Source organism: Coenobita brevimanus, chromosome 60, assembly GCF_032717465.1.
Source record: "Coenobita brevimanus isolate Jiangsu-jjx chromosome 60, ASM3271746v2, whole genome shotgun sequence".
Classification (NCBI taxonomy): domain Eukaryota; kingdom Metazoa; phylum Arthropoda; class Malacostraca; order Decapoda; family Coenobitidae; genus Coenobita; species Coenobita brevimanus.
Genome location: NC_137013.1, coordinates 32,531,339 through 32,556,581, shown reverse-complemented (window position 1 = coordinate 32,556,581; position 25,243 = coordinate 32,531,339). Strand labels below are relative to the sequence as shown.

The following is a 25,243-nucleotide window of genomic DNA, read 5'->3' as shown; positions in this document are numbered from 1 at the left end:
TAGCCGAGATGGGTCTGCAGCATGATTAAATGTTGTTAACTGAGAGGGGTCTGTGGCATGAATAAATGTTGGTACAAAGGCTTCCAGTTTTCTGTTTTCTTGGTACCAAATTTGTTACTGATCTCACTGTTTAGTTCTTGAAGCCTTGTGATGGTGTCTTGTGTGTGTGGGAGAGTGAAATTGTGTGTATGTCTGTCACCATCTTATAACACAGGCAAACTCTGGTTTAAAGTCTGAGCTGTAATGTCTTCTGTTACTTCATGAAATGTGGGATTTGTCTGCATTGGGTACGATGGTGAACCTTGAAATGTGCCTGTTAATGCTAGAGATGGGTGTGTTGCTTAGTGTTGCTTCAGTGAATTTTGTCCAGTATGCTTCCATATTTGTGTATGTGAGTACTCTGGTTTGGATGTGTTTCTCTGGTGATAATGAAGGGAAGATATCTGTTAAGAGTCTGGACTGTTCACCACGTGGTGTTGTGCACAAGTGCTGGTGAAAAGAATGTGACACATGCGGAGGTGCAGAGGAGGTGATATGGTTTGCCTGGCGTAGGATGAGGGTGTGTTGTGAGGTGCCATTGAGAATGTACATTGAGTAAGTTTTGAAGCAATGTCAAGACCTCAGTGGTTGGTTTGAATGTGTTCATACTAGGCAGTGTGTTTAAAATTAAAGGCCCCAACAATGACGAAGCCAGGTGTCTGTGTTAAGGGAAGGAGCTGACAGTTGTGCTGTGTTGGTACAGTGTGGGAGGTGTCAAGGGGAATGTAAATGCTAAAAATGTTGATTTCTTGTTTGTGAATATTTGCACTGCTGAATAATTCTGGAAAAGTGATTGTGTTGTATCTTAGTAGAAGACTGATGGATGAATGTGTGTAAAGATGCCTCTGTTTAGTTCTGCTTGAGCTGTGTGAGTAGTGTTTGATTTTGGTGGCTCTGCTGTGTGTATCAGTTTTGCTTCTTATACAGTAGGAGTGCTATGTGTATGTTGTGATTGTGAAGGAACTGTTCTGATTTTTTTTTTTTTTCTTCCCCCCAGGGGTCATCACTGTTTAGATGCAATTAGGTTACCTCTGCTCAAGGCAGCCTGCTGATGTGTGTGTGTATGTTGTGCTTGTGCACCAGAAATGAATTGTAATATTTGAAAATTAATATATAGTACTTTATAGGGGTGAGTTTAGTCACTGACCTGATAAATAGGATTATTTATGAGTGTGATGTCCCAGATGATTGGCTGAAGAGTGTAATTGTAAATGTGTATAAAGTGAAGGGTGATGCCCTGGAAAGAGGAAATTATAGAGGTATAAAGCTTTTAGATCAGATAATGAGGGTAATGGAGAGAGTTTTAGAAGGTATGATTAGAGAAAGAGTGAATATTGATGAGATGCAGTTTGGGTTTATGCTATATTCATTGTTCGTCAGCTTCAGGAAAAATATATTGGTAGGAGAAGGAATCTTTATTTTGTTTTTCTTGATTTGGAAAAGGCCTTTGACAGAGTCCCTAGAGGGGTGGTGAAGTGGGCAATGAGAAAGCTTGGCTTGGAGGAGTGGCTGGTTAGGGTGGTTATGGCTATGTATGTGGGTGCTCACACCCAGGTAAGAGTGAATGGAGATTTGAATGATGAGTTTCCCGTGAATGTTGGTGTGCATCAGGGGTCAGTCTTGAGTCCCATGTTGTGTATCATGGTACAGTACTTGAAGCCCTTTCACGTGACTTTAGAAACGGACTCCCATGGGAGTTGTTTTATGCTGATGATTTGGTGTTGATTGCAGAGAACGAAAGGGAGGCGGAGGAAAAGTTTAGGAAGTGGAGAGATGGTATGGGGCACAAGGGTTTAATGGTAAATGCAGATAAAACAAAAGTGATGATATCTAGGGTTGGTGGCGGTACTGTCAAAGACGAGGGAGAGTGGCCATGTGCAGTTTGCCACAAGGGCGTGGGAAGTAATTCCATCTTGTGCGGTGTGTGTGATAAATGGGTGCATAAGAGATGTAGCGGTATCAGAGGTAGACTGCGAGATAATGCTGATTTTGTGTGTACGGCGTGTCGGGGTGAGCAGGTGGAGATTGTCAGACGTGAAAGGATTGAACTTGCTGGTGAATCTCGAGTGTGTGGATGAGTTTTGTTATTTGGGAGACATGTTGTGTGCTGGAGGTGGGGCTGGAGCTAGCTCTGTGGCTAGGGTGAGAAGTGGTTAGAAGAAGTTCAGGGAGCTCTTGCCTCTCCTAACACTGAGAGGACTCTCCCTACATGTTAAGGGGTCTTTGTATGCAGCATATGTTAGGAGTGTAATGCTGTATGGTAGTGAGACCTGGGCAGTGAAGGAGGAAGATATTCGCTGGCTCAAACGTACAGAAATGACAATGATTAGGTGGATGTGCAGTGCGTCCCTGCGTCCAAGGCCTGGAAGGGCTGGGTTTACGATGGAAGAGTTGGGAGGTAGGATGGGATTGGAGTGTACTGGTGTTGTGATGAGGACAGGTAGATTGAGATGGTTTGGACATGTGGAGAGGATGGGGGATGATAATTGGGTGAGGAAGGTGAGAAGTGTTAATATTGGGGGTGGGGTTATGAGGAGTAGACCGAGAAAGACATGGGATGAGGTCATTAAGTGTGACCTCAGGGTTAAGGGACTGGACAGGGAGGCTGCAATGGATCGTGCAGTGTGGAGAGCTGCCATTAGGTGACCAAGGACGACACATGCAAGCACGTTGGAGCCTTTAAAAACGAAACAAACGAAACATATTAACTGAATCTTTACAGGCCATCACATTCATATCTCCCATACCAACGTCACACAAACCAACACTGGTTAACTGAAAGTGAATGCCAAACCCTCCTTACTTTGGAAAGTGATATGGGCAACACCTCCAAAATATTCCCGGATTTGTCCCTGTTGCATGTGATGTGGAAAGGATTCTCTGCAAGAAGTGCACTGAACAGATCCACATGTTTGTTCTGCGCATGTGATGTGTGGGGAGCAAACAGGGCATATGGACTGTGTTTGTGGCCCAGGACTACTCTCAATGTTGCTGGTATATGTGAGAAGCTGGGTAATAACCAATGAAGAGCCATTTCCCTTAACCCTAAAACACATCCGGGGGCAAAATTTCATCCCATGCCAACTTTGATCACGTGGCATTCTATGTGACATAGAGAGACCAGGCTGGGTAGGGCTATAGCTTCAGTTTAGTGTTTACTCTGTGAGTGAGAGGTATGTGCTTGGTGCTGTGACTATTAGTGTGGGCGTTAGGAGTGCACTGGGGTAAAACTTCATCCCCGTACGTAAGCGTGTACAATTCTGGTCTGCGACCTCCCCTCTCCTGGTGGCACTGCTGCCATAAAAGAGACCAGGCTGGGTAGGGCTATAGCTTCAGTTTGGTGTTTGCTCTGTGGGTGAGAGGTATGTGCTTGGTGCTGTGACTATTAGTGTGGGTGCTAGGAGTGCATTGGGGTAAAATTTCACCCCCGTACGTAAGCGTGTACAATTTTGGTCTGCGACCTTCCCTCTCCTGGTGGCACTGCTGCCACAGGGGGGCAGGCTGGGTAGGACTATAGCTACAGTTTGGTGTTTGCTCTGTGGGTGAGAGGTATGTGCTTGGTGCTGTGACTATTAGTGTGGGTGTTAGGAGTGCATTGGGGTAAAATTTCACCCCCGTACATAAGTGTGTACAATTTTGGTCAGTTATAGATTTTTTTTTAAGTTTCCCATTTAATATCACATTTTCTTTTTTTTGGTTTTATTTACAGATGGAAATGAGAGTTCAATCATTATACTGTACTTTCAAATGACACCTTCAGTTGTAATAAAAATTGAGTAAACTATTTTTTTTTTTTCAAAATTGGGGTAAAATATCACGCCCGTACATGCTGCTGTCATAAAAAGTAGGGGACATGTTCAAGGGTTGATGGGGAAAAAAAAAAAAAAAAAAAAAAAAAAAAAAAAAAAAAAAAAAGTGCAGGGAGTAGCTGCCCCCATGCAGGAGACTGTGCCCTGCCAGGCTTAACCATGGTCTGCCTTGCAGGATGCAGGGAAGGATGAGGAAGTTTTGTTCTCAGGCAGGAGGTGCATGTACTTCTCTCCACCCAGGGCAACAGCAGCACCACAGGAAGGCTCCTCTTCATGGAATCAGGTAAATTGGCTGATCTAATAAAATATGGATTTAATGAAATGGCAGCATGATTAAATACACTAACAGTGATGACATGAATTGCAATTTTTTTTATATGTACAGAAAATGAATATGTAGGTACAGTTCATTCTCACACTGGTAGTGCAGTGTACAGTACTGCTAGCTAAAACTTTACATCTGTGTGCCAAAGGAAAAAATAAGCTGCATAATTTGTGCATGGATAGCACACACAAATACAATTCTAGCGAGCAGCCAAAGTTAATTTTTGTAATACTGCTAAGTACAGGCATCCCTTGTTGTACAACGTACTGTGATATACTCATTCCAAGATATACTCATTCTGTTAATGCAAATTATCTGTTACATAAAGGTTCTTTAATTTACAGTTCCCAGATCAAAACTTTTCTGCTCAACAGATTGCACTTTACAAGTGTTTTTTAATTGATTCTACCATCTACTGATTTTTTTTTTTTTTTTTTTTTTTTTTTTTTTTTTTTAAGTGTAATTTGAAATGGTTAGCAAGAGGAAGCCTCACACCATGCTTCCTGTTACATTCATATATTCTAGGTTTGAATGAATTCATACTTCAAAAATACAATAACTCATTTTAGTGTACCTGAACTTCAGCTGAAGCTGTAATGAGAGGAAAAAAATCCAGAGCTAGGTTTTCCCATCAACCTTAAACACAAACATATTCACACTGAACCCTTATTTCAACCAGCTTGATAAGCAACTGTTCTGGTTATTATCAGGTATCCAGCACTAAGTCCTAACTGTAATACAAGGGATCCCTGTAAATATGAATAAACAGATATCGTAAACGCATGACCACACAAAAACACGACACATCACATAAGTAGTAGCTAGCCTGTCTATGGCAGCTAGCTAGTGATAGACAAATCACATTTGCAGCTGTGCAGGAAAATATGTGATGTTGTTTTTACTTGATTGTAGGTAGCAGAAAGGAGGCGACGCCGCGACTGATGTGTAAGGGAGGCACGGCGGGATGAGGCAGAGGAGCGAGGGGACTTCAGGGAGCGGCTGCGGACGGTGCTGCGCCTGATCAAGTATCTTACGCTGGATCCAACCGGCGAGAGTAGTGCAGCCTAGTTGGATGTGTGGGGTATGGGTAGGATGGAATATTATGGGGAAGGAGAAAGAGAGAAGCATCAGGGAAAAATGAGGCAGGTATACGATGGAAATAAAGACAAGAGGATGCAGGATGAAATAATTTTAATAGGGATTCAGTCCAGATGTCTATCTATCTACAACCGCATGCAATAATCCCATAAGGGGTGGCCATTTGTCTTTGTGTTACTGTGCTTGTTTTATGGGTAGGGGCACGAACCCTCAGCCAACCTGCTTGTTGACATATAGAGAACAATTATGGGTTGGTTATATGGCTACCACCCAGTGTTGTAAATGGCTTCCTGGTTTACAGGAAACTATTAGACTTCTAACACAATGTAAAGCCACCTGAAAAGGAAAGATGAGTAATAAAACGTGATATGAAAAATGGCGGTAATATGAAGAGAGGAAGGCAGAAACAGAAAAAGAATGATAAATGCGAAGGAAGAAGTAGGCAACACTAGATCAAGTGACTGAATGATGGTCGCCACCACATGGTACAGAAGTACCAGCGAAAATAACCCCTTGAACATATTTTTCATTTGATTCTTCATATCTTCAAACAATTCCCTTAGTAAACAACAGATTCTCTGGACTGAAGGGTCTTACAATGGCTGTACCTGACCCATCCAGATAAAGAAAGTCTCATTATAGAAGAATCTAAAGGTGGCAGTAATACAATGATAAATGCATCACTGGTATGAAGTGGTTAAAGAACTTCCAGGGGAGAAAGAAAGATACGGGATGCAGTAAAAGTTTTTGCAGCAGGGATGATGCAAGGCTTAGGAATAAGAGAAGCAAGTGTGATTCAGAGTGAGTGCCAGGTGAAGACCTAAACATGTTACTGGATGAACAGGGTATTTGCAGTTTAACATCAACATATACTGTATGTTGTCTGATTCAAGCAGTTAAGAGAGAGTTTATGATACAAGCTGGGAGGGAAGAAATGATGAAACCTATTTACCTTCATATCCAAACACTGCCCAGTAACCCTCTTGAAGGTGAGGATAGTAAAAGATGAAGCTGGAACCTTGGCCTCATAAATAAAAACCCAATAACCATTGCTGTTTTTCAATCAAATATTCGATCAGTGTCAATGCATTCAGGAAAACAACGTGCTGCATCATCCTGCCCCCCCCCCCTTATCCAAAGTTGCATACAAAACTGAAATTACTCAAAACTTTGAATAAAATATGTCTGTACAAATGAATACTAAAGTTTAAAAAAAATAAGTAAATAAATAAATGATCACTAGCAAACATGCAACAGTTGATTACACTGTATGTGAGGAGATTGAACAGACTCTTAACTCTACCTCTGTAATCCTAACTCAGCTCCATATAATAACTCAGTTTATTCTATGACCCATTAACCTTACCACTTTAAGCCATCTCTACACTGAAATTCAATTCAGTTCATCCCAGTCTCATGTTCTCTACACATTTATTTGCACATCATAAGAACAATATCAAGCACCTTAACTTTCCAAGCAGTATTCAGTACACAGTAAATCTTATTTGTGTCCATCTGACAGTACAGTACCAAGATTTGTTCAAAATGAATATTTATATCCAATGTGGAAAAACTGATTATTATCGACGGGATACAAAAAGTTTTTGCCTACCTTTATGAGTTCTTTAGGGGACCAAAAGGCTGAAACTGCAATACCTTCTGATTAAACGAACTTTCCAATGTGGGTACAATTCTTCCATTTAAATCTTGTTTTTTACCAAAATTCCCTTCTACACCCTTTACTGATCTATCTTCCCTCTATATACCACACCTCTCTAAATCCTCTACCTTTCATCTTCACCCATCTTAGATCCCTTTTCCTGTACTAGCCTCACCTTATTGGAGAGAAGAAACTGTGACTCAAATGCGAGGATATAATACAGGAGTAGGAGGAGGATGGGGTTGAGAAAGTGTGACCACTGATCTGTTGTAATTGGTGCTGCTCTGGGATCCTGGCAATCAGTCCCAATTACTCCTGTCATCCCAAATACCCTGTGGATACAATACATCATCACCATCATCCTGACCTCATTTTCCCTTCTAAGGATGAGATAAGATCCAGAAAACAAGGGAAACTATGAAAGTTAGAAAACTAACAGCATGGTCCATGAAATGAGTCTGTTTCATTTTATACATTATTCAAGCTTATCAACAGCATAGTCAATGAAATGGTTCTGAAAATCATTAACACATCACTCAAGCCCCTGGAATCCTGGCTCCACCTCACAGACCTAATCATCCACACATTCATAAATATGCTTCAAATACACATGGAGATACTCAATCTGATAATAACTGGTATCAAGTTAACACCCTTGAAGCGCGACATGAGATTGTGTGAGAATACAACTGCAGCAAAACACATCCCCAAGTGTCCCACACGCATCATCATGAAGAACTGCATTTTTCTGCTATGCTGTGGTCAATTGCAGTACTGTACCTTGAAATTTTGTTATGCATCACTGTGTGCACCCAGCTGTCACACTAATCACTTATCAGCAACATGCAATATACTGACAACATTATAAATGTGGGATTGTCTAGTTTCTGCCTGGGCGAGCAGTCTACTCTCTGCCTCCTAAGGTGATGGATAGACATTTAACTTCTTTTGCCATATGTAGCTAGCTACTTTATTTTGCCCATTTGTGCACTGAGATTTACTGTTGGTGATTTACTTGTGTCCTGTAGCACTGGCAATATATTTATAGTGGAGCTGAGTGTATTTCAGTGGACACAGATGTGTTTTGTGACTGTTACTTCATCATAAAAGTGAATCTGATTACTGAATACTGTACAGGGGAGACCTATGTCATGTGAAATACTGACCAGAAACTGCAAGAAGTTGAAGTGATCAAATAATGTAAAGTGGACCATAAAGGCACACTCGTTCATTTGGCAGAACATTTTTTTTTTTTTTTTTTTTTTTTTTTTTTTTAAAGGCGCTGTTGCATGAGGGTGGGAGGATGGAATGTTGTGTGTTCAGAGATTCATTTTCATCATGTCTTGGGGCCCATGTATGGGAAATATACAGCACTTTCCTGGCCACTTCAATATTGTTTCGCATGTATGAATGCAATAATGATATTAGGTCATCGATAAAGTTTTGCTTCACAAGGTTGCCAAGCAGCCTGTATAAGAGAAGCTTTTGTGCTATTTTCTTGGTGTCAGGTAGATCAACTGCTGCCTTTCTGGCATCTCTGTATGAGTTTTAATGCCATGTGTGAGCATAAATTTGCATAAATATTGGTACTCTGTGTGTTATGTCAGCAAGCTCTGCATGCACTGGTAGCCTGGAGGCCAGAACTACAGGTGAGTAGCTAAAAAGTGCTTTTTAGTGCTGCACCAGGTGTTTTTGTAGAAAATGACTTTCAATACATACAGTGAAACACGTGTTACATGACCCCATTTCCATATGAGGCACCCCAGCCTTTGGCAAGTTAGTATCTATAAAGTGTACTTGATTTTCACCACTTCAAAGAAACCACCTTGAAAATGCATCCTTCATTTAATATGAAAACCTGAAGCTGACACCTCTCTATTGTCCATTTTTCCAACTGCCAGACAGAACTTAATTAGGCATTGGCATGTTGAGCATGATCCACACTTCATATACTGTACTGTACATGGGATAATAAAAATGAAATCTATATGAGATACAAGGCACCATCCAATATTTTCTGGACTGGGATCGCAGCTTCTAAACAGGTTGTAGTTGAGCGATGCACTTCCAGGTGGCAGTACTAACATGCATTGTGAGTCAGTGTGCCACGTGGTGCAGAGCTAGGCAGACATGGGGATTAGTGACGTTCGTTTGTTTGCTGTCGTCTTGTCTGGCAATTTTTGAGATAGATATAAAAAAGGAACAGCAAATTTGTATTAAAAAAAAAGTGCAAATCTCAGGAAAAATGCAACAGAGACCTTGGCAATGATTCAACAGGTGTTTGGTGGGCAATCTCTTGGTTGTACACTCTCACCAAGACTCAAAAGGACCAGACAGGTGAAAAGCAATGTCATGAGCATGCTGATTGTTTTCTTTGACATCATGGGGACTGTGCACAAAGAACTCATCCCAGTTGGCCAAACTGTCAATTCCAACTTCTACCATGATGTTTTGCGGTGACAGCATGATGTGAGAAGGTGACACCCCAACCTTTGGTGAAACAACAACTGGCTGCTTCACCATGACAATGTCCCGGCTCAGTATGTGCTCAACATCCAGCAGTTTTTGGCCAGGAACAACATGGCTATAGTCCCCCATCCTCCTTACTTGGCAGAGTTGGCCCCCTGTGACTTCTTTCTGTTCCCAAAAATGAAGATTAAGCTGAAAGGGCATCAATTTGATACCATTCAGGATATCCAGAAGGAACAGCCGGGGAAGCTCGACACTCTTATTGAAAAGGACTTCCAGGGAGTGTTCCAGCAATGGAGGAAGTGCTGGGACTGGCGTATCAATGCACAAGGGAACTACTTCGTGGGTGATGGTGGAATAAGAGCTATGGTGAGTTATCAGTTATACATAGCATTAGTCCAGAATATTTTGGGTAGCACCTCATATGTGTGATGGCCTTGAAAATACCCCCAAACAGAGCTGAGATAAAAAAGAAATACCTCATTCACTGTTCTTAGTGACTTGGTAAAGACCACTGCTGTTTGATTCTGCTATAAAAATCAACACTTTTCAACACTGTAGGCTAAAACCTACTATGAATAATGCAGTAATGCAGCAATATATTAACCTGTACCATCCCAGGCATTTTTGCAATTTTATACCCACCAAATCCCGGACCAAAAACGGAAAAATTTTTTATTGCAGAAAACAATCCAAAAGGACATATAAATCAAGGAAAAGGGAAAAAAAGTACTCCTTATAGGAGAAATACGACCAGGATGGCCATCCATCGTGTTTCTAGCCCAGTTTCCCAAGCTGTGAGTTACGTTTTCCCACCCAGCTGGGCGGGATGGGAGAGAATGGGGGAGGAAAATGAGGGAATCCCCATTATCAATACCCTTCTCCACTGGCTCATATTCCTCCCTAGAAGAGTTGTCCAGGTCTTCCTCTTCTATAGAATCACTAAATGAAGGGACAGAGGGTCCATGTGACAGTTTCAACTGCCTCCTCTAGCCCAATGAGATGGAAAAATGGCGAGGCTTTCACAAGATTCTAACGCTGTGACGGACAGTGGCACACTGATGTTACCCAGCCATGCAGAACCAAACTCAGTGCTACAAGTGCTTGTGCACAATGTTGCCAATACATTAAGCTACTCCTTAGCAAAAAATTAGCTAGACTGAAGCAGTTAGAGACGTACTACAGCGCTTGAATTTTGCTGTCGGCACCATCACGTCGCTGGGATTACTAGGGATGTTTTGTAACGTCGGCACCCTGCCGACGGCGGGATTGTACGGGTTAAATGTAAATAACTGCCCATGCAACTTGCATAATTCTCTTAAAACTCATTCAGCTCTGGAACTGTTGGGTTTATTTAACTCTGACTTATATTAGGCTCCTAGAGACTTCTTTCCACCCATGCCAATTAGTGGTGAACTGCTACTGTCAGGGTGCTCCAGGCAAGAAATGTTTCATCTGTCGTTCTCAGCGACTTAATAAAAACTTCCCATCTCTGGTTCCAATTATGACAGCTACCTCCAGTCACTTCATTCCCATCACAAAGACCGGGTAATGTATGACTCCACAACAAAAATCAACACTTTTCAACATCCTATAGGCTACAACTCACTATGATTACAGTGTGTGTAAACATTCAGCATGAAACTTGGATAATCCTCTTAAAACTCATTCAGTTTTGAGACCAGTATGTTTACGTCATTTCTGATTACAGGTATGTCATTTAGCTCCTGGAGACTACTACTATCCATCTGTACCATCCATCCATCTGTCATCCAATCCTACACTGCCCCATGAGGAGCACAGAAGCCCAGGGCTAGGCAAGTTGGTCCTGACATTTAAGATGAGAGCAACCAGCCTCACTCATCCATGAGTTGCACCACGTCAGCAATAAACCTTAACCATCCCCTGGCTATAAACCTTCATCGGCTCAATACCACTAGCGCAACAATTACCCATTAAACCACCGGGCACCACAATTTGGATGTATGGTTACCACCCAGCATAGCAAATGGTTTCCTGGTGTACAGGAAACCATTTAGCTTATCACACAGTGTAGAGTCACCCACAGGTAGAAGGAAGAGGAAAGAATGAAGTAAAGAAAGACAGATGAGGAAGGAAGGAATGGAGGAAGGAGAGGAAAGGGCAGACACCCAAGAGCAGAACTACATCAAGTAAGTGGATGGTGAGTGCCCCCAAGTTTTTACAAATACAACAGTCCCTCGATTATCCGGACGTCCACTATCCAAACAATCCATTATCCAGAAACTGTGATCTGGGTGTTTGAAACCATTATTCATACATTTTATAATTTCATTCGGACAAAATGCTTGTGTTCCGGGTGGAAATTATGCCCAAAAGTACATTTTTGTCCAGCCGGGCTGGTTTTTTCATGTTTTTTTTCATGTCACAGCAGGGTACGGCCCTGCAGTGGCGATTGCTTGTCTGTGGTTGATGGGTCTACTTGACCATGGTACAGTAATTGTTTGGCTGTGGCTGATGGGTCTACTTGACCATGGTATAGTAACTGCTTGACTGTGGTAGTAGTAGTAGTAGTTGTTCCCTAGGCAGTCTGGCCAAACAGCCCCGAGTCCCTAAGGAAGGCCATGGCCGAGACCAGGCTTTTCCACACAGCTCTCAAGGAGTGTATGCTGTGTTGGTGGCACAGGTGATCGTGTGGAATGCAGTCTTCCATAATGTGTTTAACCCCTTAACCGCGGGGCGTCACTTTCGTGATGCTCAGGCGCAATGGATCATACCGCGGGGCGTCACTTTTGTGATTCTGTGTTATTTTGAATTATCCCGGGCTTTCAAGTGGTGGCTTGTATCATCTATCAGTACTGCCAATGTCCAACACTAGTCAGCACTCCAAATCTCATCTGTACTCCCATCCATTGTTGACATTTTAGCGATTTTCCCCCCTTCCTGACTCCCCTCCCTACCTCCCCTCCATTACCCTGTCCTCTCACCTCCCTGGCCGCGCTGCGCTAAGCAAATCTCCCCCGGATTTTTCCACAGATTTCATCCATTGAAATAAGCCCTATGCCCTATATCTATACAAAATAATATATACCAAAAAAAAAATAAGGTAAGTGATAGTGGTATACACCAGGAATTGGCTAATTATCACCGGACAACACCTCACATGCATTCATTCGCTACATTACCACGGTAATTTCCCCTTTGAATTATGCCTTGTAATCTATTTCTGTAATAAAGATATATATCAGAAAGGAAGGGAGAAGCCTAAGTGACATTTACATTCACCTGGAACTACCTATTTCTTTATGAATTGCCGAGATTTTCTACCAATAATTTATTAGCATGTAAGTTAGCAGCTGTCATCCTCATTGTCACTGTCAACCCTTGCCTTCTCAGATAAGCCGCGGCAATTAGTTCCTTGTCCTCTGCTGTGGTCAAAACATGTCGCACTCGCGCCCTGCCATTTCTGCGCCCATTGCAAAGGGCCCCGTGACCTCTACACCTAGAAAAAGTCGTGAGGGAAGCAGGAAAGGACTAAGTGACTCTGCAGTGGAACGTGAACTAGCGGAATTGTTAATGGTGATAGATGGATAGCAATTTTGACCCTTCGGGTGAATCGTGTGATGAGCCGTGTGAGGAAATCATGCCAGAAAGTACTAGTACGAGTGCTTCAGTGTCCAAAGTTATCCCTAGCTCCAAGGGAAAGGAGCCGTTAGTGCAGCAAGGGAAGGAATTTGGGAAGGGAGTGAAAAGGCCGCGTGTTAGTCCCAGAACAATGGCCCCGCGTGACCCAGCCCGCCATGAGTCCCGAGTTGATTCACCTCCCCGTTCCCCAAGCCCCACTTCACTCATTTCTTCCTCTTCTTCTGCTGAATTATCTCCGGAGTCTTCGTCGTTGGAATCACCACCAGCATCAACAGTGAAGGCAGGCCGTAGAGGAAGAGGTAAATCCCTGACCCGTAAAAGTAGAGTTGCTACTAGAGTAAGGTCTGCTAGTGCTGTACGGCAACTCAGGGTCAGTGCGAGTGACCTTGAACGTGGTAAATCTCCCTCACAGCCACCCACCACCCTCACCCATCCTACACCGCCACAACAGGGAATCCTGGACGCCTTTGCGTGGACGGAAGGGTCCGATTTTGTGCCAGAACATTTGGTTTTTGATGAGAGTTCCTCAGGAGTACAGCCTGCCTTCACTCTTGACGATGATGCTTAGTGTGTGGACTTCCTTTTGGCCTTCTTAGATGACGAAGTCATGCAGCACACATGTGATGAGATCAACAGGTATGAATCACAACGTGCTGCAAGTGGTACAGGTGCAACCAAGATGCAACAGTGGTCCATGCTGGGAGTGCAGGAGCTGTATGTGTTCTTCGCCCTCATGCTTCTCATGCCACACTCAAAGAAGCATGAGTTGGAAGAATACTGGTCCATGGACCCCTTACTACCCTCACCCACCTTCAATAAGTACATGGCCAGAGATCGCTTCCGGAACATCATGGGAAACCTGCACTTTGCCGACAACGATGTACCTTCCCAAACCGACCCACTCTGGAAGATCCGGGAGATTCTGAGCAGAATGAAGGATAAGTTTATGTCATTCTTCCACCCCTTTCAGAAGGTTGTCATTGACGAATCCTTGGTTTTGTTCAGAGGACGTCTTCGGTTTGTGCAGTACATTCCAAGCAAACGCCATCGCTTTGGAATCAAGTTCTTTGTACTGTGCGACTGTAAGACGGGGTACATCCTTGACTTCGTCATTTATTCAGCCAGCACTGTCGATCTGGATAAAACACACCCCCTTGGCTTCTCAGGCTGTGTAGTGAAAGTGCTCTTTGAAAAGTATTTTGGTGGGAATCATGTGCCGTATACAGACAACTATTATACAGCACCGAAACTTGCCAAATACCTTTCAGAGCACGGCATTGGCTCCTGTGGCACCGTCAAAAGTAATCGTGCCCACTTCCCTAAATTCCCAGAGGCAGGAACCTCGCAGCGAAGAGACGTGCACCTACGCAAGTCTGAGAAGATGCTGGCAATACGGTGGCATGACAAGAGGGTTGTGCACATGCTCACCACCGTACATAAGGGGGAAGTGATAGACAGTGGGAAGGTTGACCGTAGGACAGGCGAACCTGTGATGAAACCTGATGCTGTGTTAGACTACAATATCAACATGCGGCTGGTGGACAAGTCCGACATGATGATTGGTGAGATCGACTGCCTCAGGAAGAATACTAGGTGGTACAGGAAAGTTTTTCTGCATCTCATAGACATGACGATGCTGAACGCCTTCATCCTGTACATGATGACGGTCAAGCCACCCAAGTCCTTCTCCCTGAGGTTGTTCGTCAGGACTTGTGTTCAGCAGCTGCTGGAAAGATATGGTAGGGTGACAGCATCAACTCCAAGGCGCCATCCAGTAACACTTCCCGACAGACTTGAGCAGAGGGCGTACATGGATCGGCACAGACTGGTGCTAATGCCTGCCACAGGCAAGATGAAGGCTGCGATCCGCAGGTGCCAGCTGTGTGCACATACCACCCAACGCACACCTGAGCACAAACACACCTCTTGGCAGTGCGCTGAGTGCCAGGTTCCCCTCTGTGTTACCTGCTTCTTTGATTACCACAGCCAGAAGCAGTTCTAAAAGTGTACGTGGGAAAGGAAAGTAATGTGAAAATAATGTGTAAATAATGTGTAAATAGCAAGTGAAAGCAATGGATGTTCAGTACATATGATTGAACAGTGTATTATAGTTTTATCTTACTGAAAGTGACAGTGAATAACATAGTGTAAGTAAAATAGAAGGGTAAATATTGAAAATACAATAGAAAATGTAAATAGTAATGTAAGTAATTAGTAATATAAGAATATGAGTACATATACTTGATGTTATAACAGTGAAAGTGAATCCGTGGCTCTCTACGTATTTTACTGAATGAAAAATTGAATGACTTCAGTGACAATAAACTAATACTACTGAAGGAAACTTATGGATAAAAACTCCAGATATATATAAGTGTTATATAGTAACAGAAATATAAAGTGTGAGGGGTTTTATGAATAATAAATGACAGAGTACTAAGAGCGAACTAGCGCAAGTGGAAAGGTCATACGCGCTTGTAATTTTCATTGCTATCACAGTGGGTTTTTTTTTGGAGTATGGATCCCAAACTACTTGATAATCATAGAGTAGTGTTTATAGTGTTAATATCTGGCTGTGGTAATCATATTACGGGTTGTCGGGAAGTGTAAAGTGGAGACTTTGTTACCCAACTTCAGAGGTCTCCACATGTCCTACGGTAATCGACGAAGGCTCAACAAACATTCCAGGAGAAAGCTGAAGGTATGCCATAAGCATATATAATTTTAATATTCTAGGACTAATAACTGATTTTTGGCAAATATTTTTTGAGAGTCTGTCGGAGCCCGAATAACCCCGCGGGACACGCAAAACATTGGTAAACCTGCCCGCGGTGTAAGGGTTAATAGTATGGGGTGCTGTGTTGCATCCTGGACAGGCGTCAGCGACGGGGTCATCCAGCCTCTTCTCATAACTCTAGGCTGAGGTTTATTGGTCTGCTTTACCAGACAGAGTAGTGCAAAATACCAGGAAAAAGTGTTGTACGATGTACTGTAAAGGCCTTTTACAATGGCTTTCGAAGTTAGGGTACATACAAAGGGGTGCCAGGGGAGAAGTCCATTATCCAGACAGATCCACTATCTGGATATGCCTTTGGCTCTATTATGTCCGATAATCTAGGGATTACTGTACATTAATTAGCAGCAGTACAGCAAGGGTACAAAGTGGTTACTATTGAAAAGGTTTTACTTTTACCCATCAAAATGGTTTTCATTTATCATTCTTCTCAAATCTGGATGTGTTCATGAAAAACTCAGCCGTTTTAACATCTGATGAAGTAGGTTTCATAATGATACATCTACCTGCCAAAAAGTGCTCGGGAAGAGTGTTATTATGCATGATCTGTCTCAGGGTTCACATGACCCAGCACATTTTTGTAACATGCAGTATCCTAAATTAGATAAAATGCAGAATGGGGCCTCAAGGGTGTTAGAAAAGGGCAAATAATTAAATACATGATAACACAGATAATGCTGGGGGGGGGGGAAGTATGTTCAGCTGTATGATGTTAGGAGATTCCAAGAATATTTTAATGTTATCATGCTCGTGGGTTTCCGTCGCTGTTTCTCAATAAGTCAAATTTAGCTTTAAACTCGTTTAAGTTTCTAGACTGGACGATCTCTGTGTCCAGGCTATTCCATTAGACTATACTTCTGTAAGGAAAGCTGTATTTCTTGATATCCTTCAAGCAGCTTGACTTTTTCAATTTCATTCCGTGTCCTCTTGTTGCTCTCTTATCCCATACAAACAGATCTTCTCTGTCAATTTTATCTACTCCCACCATGGTCCTGAACACTGTAATCATGTCTCCCCTCTTTCTCCTTTCCTCTAAGGAAGGCAAATCCAGCTTTTCCAGCCTCTCTCGATATGACAGGTCTGCCAGACTGGGGACCATCTTGGTTGCTGTTCTTTGTATTCTCTCAATCTTGTTAATATCTTTCTTTTTGTGTGGGGACCACACTACTGCTGCATATTCTAACCTGGGGCAGATCATGGCCACTATCAATTTTTTCATCATCTCCTCATCCATATAATGAAATGCTACTCTTATGTTAGTCAAGAGCTTATAAGTCTCTCCAATTATCTTGTTAATGTGCTTTTCTGGTGACAAACTATCTTGGACCAGCACTCCCAAATCTTTCTCTTCTCTCATTTTTGTGATCAATTCAATACCCAACGAATAATTCAGTGATGGCCTCCTGGTACTTTTACCCATTTCCAATATTTTACATTTCTTTACATTAAATTTCATTTCCCACGTCCGGCTCCAATCGTGTATCTTATCCAAATCCTCCTGCAGCATTTTACAATCCTTCTCAATCTCTACCTTCCTCAAGATCTTTACATCATCAGCAAACAGACTTGCATAACTGTTCACTCCATCTACCATATCATTTACGTAAATCAAGAACAGTACTGGCACCAACACCGAGCCTTGAGGGACTCCACTTGTTACTTCCCTCCATCCAGATATCCTATCCTTTATTACTGTCCTCATTTGTCTGTCTCTCAAAAAGTCTCTCATCCATTCCAGAAGTTTCCCCTTCAGTTCTCCAATATATTCAAGTTTCCACATTAGTCTCTTATGAGGTACCTTGTCAAAGGCCTTCTCTAAGTCTAAGTACACACAATCCACCCAACCATCTCTCTCCTGTACCACGTCAATTGCTCTGGAGTAAAAGCTCAACAAGTTAGAAACACATGACCTTCCACTTCTGAATCCAAACTGACATTCAGCCAAAATATTCATCTCTTCTAGATATTTTATCCATCTGTCTTTCAGGATTCTCTCGCACAATTTTGCGACCATGCTGGTTAGAGACACTGGTCTATAATTCAGGGGTTCTTCCCTGTTTCCTCCCTTATAAATTGGTACCACATTTGCCCTCTTCCATTCTTGTGGCACTTTCCCCTCTTCCAGAGAACACACGATTAAACTGTGAATTTTATCCGCCAGTTGTTCTGTGTGTGTGTGTGTGTGTGTGTGTGTGTGTGTGTGTGTGTGTGTGTGTGTGTGTGTGTGTGTGTGTGTGTGTGTGTGTTGTCTATGGTGAGGTGTGGAATGTAACTATGTTCTGCTGTCCAGTTTGTGAGACGGGTCAATGTAGATTTGGCTAGGGCTTCTGTGAGTCTATTTGTGGTGAACTATTCGTGTAGTGTATTGAGATAGGGTTGGAGGATGTGTGCGGCTGTGTTTGCATTTTGGTGTGTAAGTGTAAGTGCTATGCCATCTGCATAGAAAGCTATGTGTATTTGTGGTGTATGGGATGTGAATATGTCATGAAACTATAGGTTAAAGAGTGTAGGGGACAAAACAGATCCCTGGGGAACACCATTTGTGAAGTTTCTGATGTTCGATGACTGACTGGCAAATGTTACATATGCACATCTGCCTGCTAAATAGTTTGCCAACCATCTTTTTGCATTGTTGTGCATGTTTGTGTTGAATATTTTGTTTGTGAAGCTCTGGCAGGGGATGGCATAAAATGCTCTGCTAATGTCTTCTGTGACTATGAGTGTTCTACATGGTGGACGAGCTGAATTGATGCCATCAAAAACTCTTGGTATAAGGTTTGTAAAGAGAGTGTTTGTGGAGTGTAGCTGCCTAAAACCATGTTGTGATGGGTGGGACTAGAGGGATGCGAGGTGTAACTAACTGTAATACCAGTTGTTAAGTGATTTTGGGGGGGATGCAGATGAGTGTGATGAGGCAGTGTGAGGAAGGTAATATGGGGTCTTTGTTGGGTTTGGGGATACAGTACTGATGATTGTACCATGCTTCAGGATGCTGGGTATTAAGCTGTAAGAGTAGCTGTAGTTTGATATGTTGGTGAGTGCTTGTATGCCTTGTGGTCCAAGGTGATTAAGGTGTATGTCAGTTATGTTGTCTGGGCCATAGGCAGAAGAGTGCTTAAGGCTGCTAATGATATGCTCTGTCTGGTTTTAAGTGAAGGGTGCGAAGTCTGGGTCTGTGCGAAAATGTCTCTCGCATCAGATGACACTTCACTCGTCACAATGGGAGTTTATATGGCTGATGTGTGAAAAGTGACTGATGCGAGTGTTTGCTCATTGTTTGTTTGAGGGTTGTTGTGATGGCAGTGTGTGATTGTGTAGTGTTGCTGTTTAGTGTTTTGCAGAGTTTGCTGGTGTTTGTTTTGTGATCAAGTGTTTGGAGACAATTATTCCAATTTAGTGTTTGCTGCTCTACTATTTTATTGTTTATCTGAATGTTGAGTCTTGTATTTGTCGTACAGTGTCTTGTGTATCGGGTGTTGGGGAGTGTTGTAGTGTGTTGCACTGTCTGATAAGGTCTTGAATTTCTGGTGTGAAGTTGGGGTTCTCTCTCTTTCTGTAGCCTCCAGGGATGTGTCTTTTGTCTGCATTTTGAATAACTGTATTTAAAGTGTGCACAGTGGTGTTGATGTTTGTAATGGGTTACTGTTTAATGTTTCAAAGTGTTCATCCGTTTCAGTTGTAATGGCCTTCCAGTTGGCTCTCTTATAATTACTATGTGTGTGTCTGTGGCCAGCTGGGGTGATTCTGGTTTTGGTTGTGATGATGATTGGGAGGTGGTCTGAGTCAAGGGTTTTGACCACTCTCCTGGATGTTTTGGGGGTGAGGTGATGTCTATGGAAGATGGGAGGAAGAGGGCTTCGTGTGGAATTTGGGTATGTTGATGGAAATTGTTGAGGAAAAGATTATATCTGGGATTGAAAGTACCAGCCCTCTGTCTGTGCCAGGGATGCTGACACACCAGGCCGACGCTTTGGCATTGAAATCACCACTCAGGATGATGCTGGGTATGTCAGTGATGTGGAGTATTTGGGGAGAGTAATTGTGTGGTACTGCAGGGAATGACTGGAGGGAATGTATTGACGACTGTTATGTTCGCTTTGTTGCCAGTGGGTATTTTAACTGACTGTCTTTCTGTTGTGGTGTCATGTGGGGGGAGAAGTGATTTTGTGTGTGCACTAGCATCTGAAATGCTGATGGATTAGTGTACCAGAGTGATGAGTCCATCGCCACCGCCGTCGGCCCGGTCTTGTCTGATGGTGGTGAAAGTATGAAATGTGTTTCTTGTGTTCTGCGTAGTTTTGTTTCTTGTAAGATGGCAATGTGTATGCTTTGTTGTTTGATGCATTGTGTAATCTGTTCTGTTGGATGCATGATTTGCTAAGAAAATGGGAAATGAGAATAGTACTAAGGGGTAATTACTCGCCCTGGAGGGAAGTGACTAACGTTGTTCCACAGGGCTCAGTGCTGGCACCAATTATGTTTTTGGTACATATACAGTATATAAATGATACGTGGTAGGTGAGGGCGCTCACCATCCACTCACTCGATGTAGTGCTGCTGTCAGGTGTCTGTCCTTTCCTCTCCTCCATCCTTCCATCCTCTTCTGTCTTCCTTTCCTTCATTCTTTCCATGTCCATCTGCCTATGGGTAACCTTACACTCCCTCTTCTGTCTTTTTTTCCTTCATTCTTTCCTCTTCCTTCTGCCTGTGGGTGACTCTACAGTACACTGAGTGACAAGCCACATGGTTTCCTGTACACCAGGAAACTATTTACTATGCTGGGTGGTAACCATATAACCAAATTTTGGCACCTGGTGGTTTAATGGGTAATTATTGCGCTCCAGTCGGATTGAGCCGGTGAAGGTTTATATCCAAGGGATGGTTGGGGATGTTTGCTCATGTAATGCCACTCAGGGATGAGTGAGGCTGGTCACTCTCATCTTAAATGTCGGGACCAACTGCCTAGCCCCGGGCTCCTACGCTCCTCATGGAGCAATGTAGGATTGGATGATGGATGGATGGATATATAAATGATACAGACAGCAACACTGGAAATGGAAGCTATCTAAATATGCTTGCAGATGATGCAAAAAACAAAGGAGAATTACAAACACAGTCTCTTGCAGAGACCTACATGAAAAAATAAATAAGCTTCATGACTGGAACAATAGATGGCAAATGGAAATCAATGTGGACAAATGCCATGTACAGTAATTAAGTTTGGTAAAAGTGGGCATCGGGCTACAGATAGATAGATATAGAAAAGTGGAAAGAGACCAGACTGGGATTATAAGCTAGGAAGTTCAACTTTACACATATCAGAAAAGGTGAAGGACCTAGGAGTGATTATCAATAACAGGCTACCTACGGCTGACCACATAAATGAGAAGATACAAAACATGCACAGACTGCTTGCTAATATCAGAATAACATTCACATATATAAATTAGGACATGCTGAGATGGATAACAACATTATTCATCAGACCAACCCTGGAATATGCATCAGTGGTCTGGAGTCCTCATCTCAAAAAGCACATTGATAAGACTGAAAAATTATAAAGGGCTGCTACAAGATGGGTACCAAGCTTAAAGGATCTCTGCTACGAAGAAAGACTGGAATGACTGAACCTACCAACATTACAAGAGAGAAGGAAAAGAGGAGACATGATTACGCTACACAAATGCATCTCAGGGAAAGAGAAAATAAACATCAATGAGTATATAACCTATGAGTAGGCATCAGCATGAGGACACTGCAAAAAACTGCATAAAAAGAGAGGTGACAAAGATGTAGGGAAATTCAGTTTCCCAAATAGGGCAATTGATCAGTGGAATGCACTACTAAATGAAATACTGTGTGCCAAAACAATTAATAAATTTTATGGATATGTATGATGAAAATGGTTTAAAAAATGGGAAAGTACAAGCTTGACCCATTCCTGTAAAGATACAATTAGGTAAGACACACACACACACACACACACACACACACACACACACACACGAACAGCCGGAGAGAGCGGACGTCCAAGGCATCGCTCCTAACCTTGAGTAGTTTCAGGAATTTTGTCTGTCCTGTCTCCTAGGGTCTTTCTTTAAATTTAAAATAATGAAAGTTAGTAAACTACCAAAAATGTAAAGATTTGTTGGCAATAATATACATGAATGTTTGTGGCTTATTCGGTAACAGCTGTTTAGGTACTTTACATTAAACATGGCCGAAAACGTAAACAATGAGGGAATGGAATTTCAAGGTTTTGATGCTAATACTAATGTCATGGACCTGGTGAAAACATTAATTATGAGGATTAGTGAACTCGAAAAAAAAGTAGAGAATCTAGTGATAAAGGATGTATCAGGAAATACGGAAACCACCATACAGAGTCTAATCCAGTCCAACGAAACAGCCAATGAAGAGATTAGGAATTTGAAGAGGGAAAATGTTGAACTGAGGAGGAAACTTGAAGAGAGTACTAATAAAACGGAGAAGGTGAGTAATGTATTAGAAGAACATAAGGCAAAGTGGGCACACGTAGAAGAAGAACAGAAAGAAGTGGTCAGCTTAAGAGAGATCATCCAGGAAGAAAGGGAAATGAACAAGAAAGAAATGGAAGAAAATGTAGTGAAAATACTGAAGAAAAAAGAGAAAATAGTGAGAGAAACTGTAGAAAGGAACAGATGTGTGGTAGTATTTGGAAACAGGGAAGAGGAAGAAAAGGTTAGGTTCGCAAGACTTGAGAGAGACACGAACATGGTGAGAGGAATATTAGGCAAGATTGACCCCGAAGGAGACAAGTGGGTAAAAGAAATTGAGGAAGTAAGGAGGACAGGGCCTTATAAGAAAGGGGAAACAAGACCAATGAGAGTCAAGTTTACATCAGAAAGTGTAATAAATGAGATACTTAAAGTGACCTGGAAATTAAGCAAAGAGGCGGGGATGGAAAATATTATAATAAGAAAAGATCTGAATGAAGAAGAAAGAGAAGTTTTAATATCATTAAAGGAAGAAGTAAAGGAAAAAAATGATAAGTGGACAGAGGAAGAACGTAATACTTTTTTTTGGAGAGTATTGGATATGAAAGTAAGGAAATGGTATTTAAGGAAATAGAAGTGAAGGAAACTAGGGGGGATGGTTGTGAACGATCAGAAGTTGAGGAAGTGGTACGGACAGAGAGTAGGAGAGAAGAGGGTATTAATAATGTCAAAAATAATTTGAAGGTGATATATACTAATGTTGATGATTTCATATCGACAAGGATCGAAATTAATGATTTCTTGAGAGAACATGAACCTGATGTCATGTGCTTTGTAGAGACCAAATTAAGAGAAGATATTGATGTTCATTTGGGAGATGGTAAATACAAACTGTGGAGAAAAGACAGAAAAGAAAAAAAGGGAGGAGGAGTGATGATAGCAGTGAAGAACAACATAAATGTAGATACTGTGGAAATGGGAGAAGGCAGGGCTGAAGTGATATATATGAAATTAGAAACTGGAGAGAATGTTAAGAGAGATATGGCGGTAGTGTATGTTCCCCCAAAGACGAGAGCATGGAAGGATGACGAATACCATGAGATGTTGTCAGATATGGCTAGCTACTTGCAAAAAATAATTGAGAAAAGCAATAATATAATTTTGGTGGGTGACTTTAATTGTAAAGAGGTGAACTGGGAGGAATGGTACTCGGGAGGCTGCGAGGATTCGTGGGGCACTATGTTATTAAATATAATAATGAATAATGTGATGACGCAATGGGTCAAAGAAGAGACACGGTTTCGAGGTGAGGACACACCAGCAAGGTTAGATTTACTGTTCACCAAAGAACCCGATGTAACAGAATCATTGGAATATCTCTGTCCTTTGGGAAAAAGTGATCACGTGGTCATTGAGTTCCAGATGTTAATAGGAAACGTCGAGCCAAGAGACGAGCTTCATAGACAGGGAAGATACAACTTTGGCAAAGCAAATTTTACAGGCTTGAGAAACTTTTTGAAAATGCGGATTGGAGAAAATTCAGAGAAACAAGAGAGATACAGAGGAAGTGGGATATCTTTCTAGACCTCTATAATTTGGGAGTGGAAAAATTTGTACCAAGAGTAAGAGGGAAAGAAAACAGGAAAAAGGAGTGGTTTAATAGAAGGTGTATGATAGCCAAAAAAGAGAGAGATAAGGCGTGGAACAACTGGAGAAAGAGAGGTAACGACAGAACAAAGGAAGAATATAAAAGAACAAGAAACGAATACACAAGAATACGTAGGGAAGAAGAAAGGAATTTTGAAAAAGGTATAATTGACAAATGCAAGGATGAACCCAAATTGTTTTATAGATTTGTTAATGGCAAACTGAAACAAAAGGAAGGAATCACCAAGCTGAAAGTAGATGGAGAGGTCTTTAAGGATGCGGCAATGCAAGCAGAAATAATGAACAAACGTTTCCAGTCAGTTTTCACTAAAGAAAAGGAGCTTGTGGAAGGGGGAGTGATTAGAAATGTTCCGGTGATGAAAGATATAAAAGTGGAGGTGCAGGAAGTGTATAAATTACTGGAAACTCAAGATGTATGGAAAGCCCCAGGACCTGATGGAATTTCTAATTGGGTACTGAAGGAATGCAGAGAACAACTGGCGGATAAAATTCACAGCTTAATTGTATGCTCACTGGAAGAGGGGAAAGTGCCAAAAGAATGGAAGAGGGCAAATGTGGTACCAATTTACAAGGGAGGAAACAGGGAAGAACCCCTGAATTATAGACCACTGTCTCTAACCAGCATGGTCGCAAAATTGTGTGAGAGAATCCTGAAAGACAGATGGATAAAATATCTGGAAGAGATGAATATTTTGGCTGAATGTCAGTTTGGATTCAGAAGTGGAAGGTCATGTGTTTCAAACTTGTTGAGCTTTTACTCAAGAGCGATTGATGTGGTACAGGAGAGAGATGGTTGGGTGGATTGTGTGTACTTAGACTTAGAGAAGGCCTTTGACAAGGTACCTCATAAGAGACTAATGTGGAAACTAGAATATATAGGAGGACTAAAGGGGAAACTTCTGGAATGGATGAGAGACTTTTTGAGAGACAGACAAATGAGGACAGTAATAAGGGAAAAGATGTCTGGATGGAGGGAAGTAACAAGTGGAGTCCCTCAAGGCTCAGTGTTGGCGCCAGTAATGTTCCTGATTTACGTAAATGATATGGTAGATGGAGTGAACAGTTATGCGAGTCTGTTTGCTGATGATGTAAAGATCTTGAGGAAGATAGAGGTTGAGGAGGATTGTAAAATACTGCAGGAGGATTTGGATAGGATACACAACTGGAGCCGGACGTGGGAAATGAAATTTAATGTAAAGAAATGTAAAATATTGGAAATGGGTAAAAGTACCAGGAGACCATCACTGAATTATTTTTTGGGTAATGAATTAATCACAAAAA

At 42.0% G+C, this 25,243-nt stretch overlaps 1 protein-coding gene across 1 annotated transcript in view; it reads right to left on the bottom strand.

Annotated features, from left to right (window-relative positions):
* Piezo (piezo type mechanosensitive ion channel component) overlaps positions 1-25,243 on the bottom strand; it is a 1,050,432-nt gene that overhangs the window by 898,555 nt on the left and 126,634 nt on the right. The window contains exon 7 of the mRNA XM_080275143.1: positions 7,073-7,263. Within this exon, the coding sequence (XP_080131269.1) occupies positions 7,073-7,263 (191 nt within the window). The remainder of the gene's footprint in view (positions 1-7,072; positions 7,264-25,243) is intronic.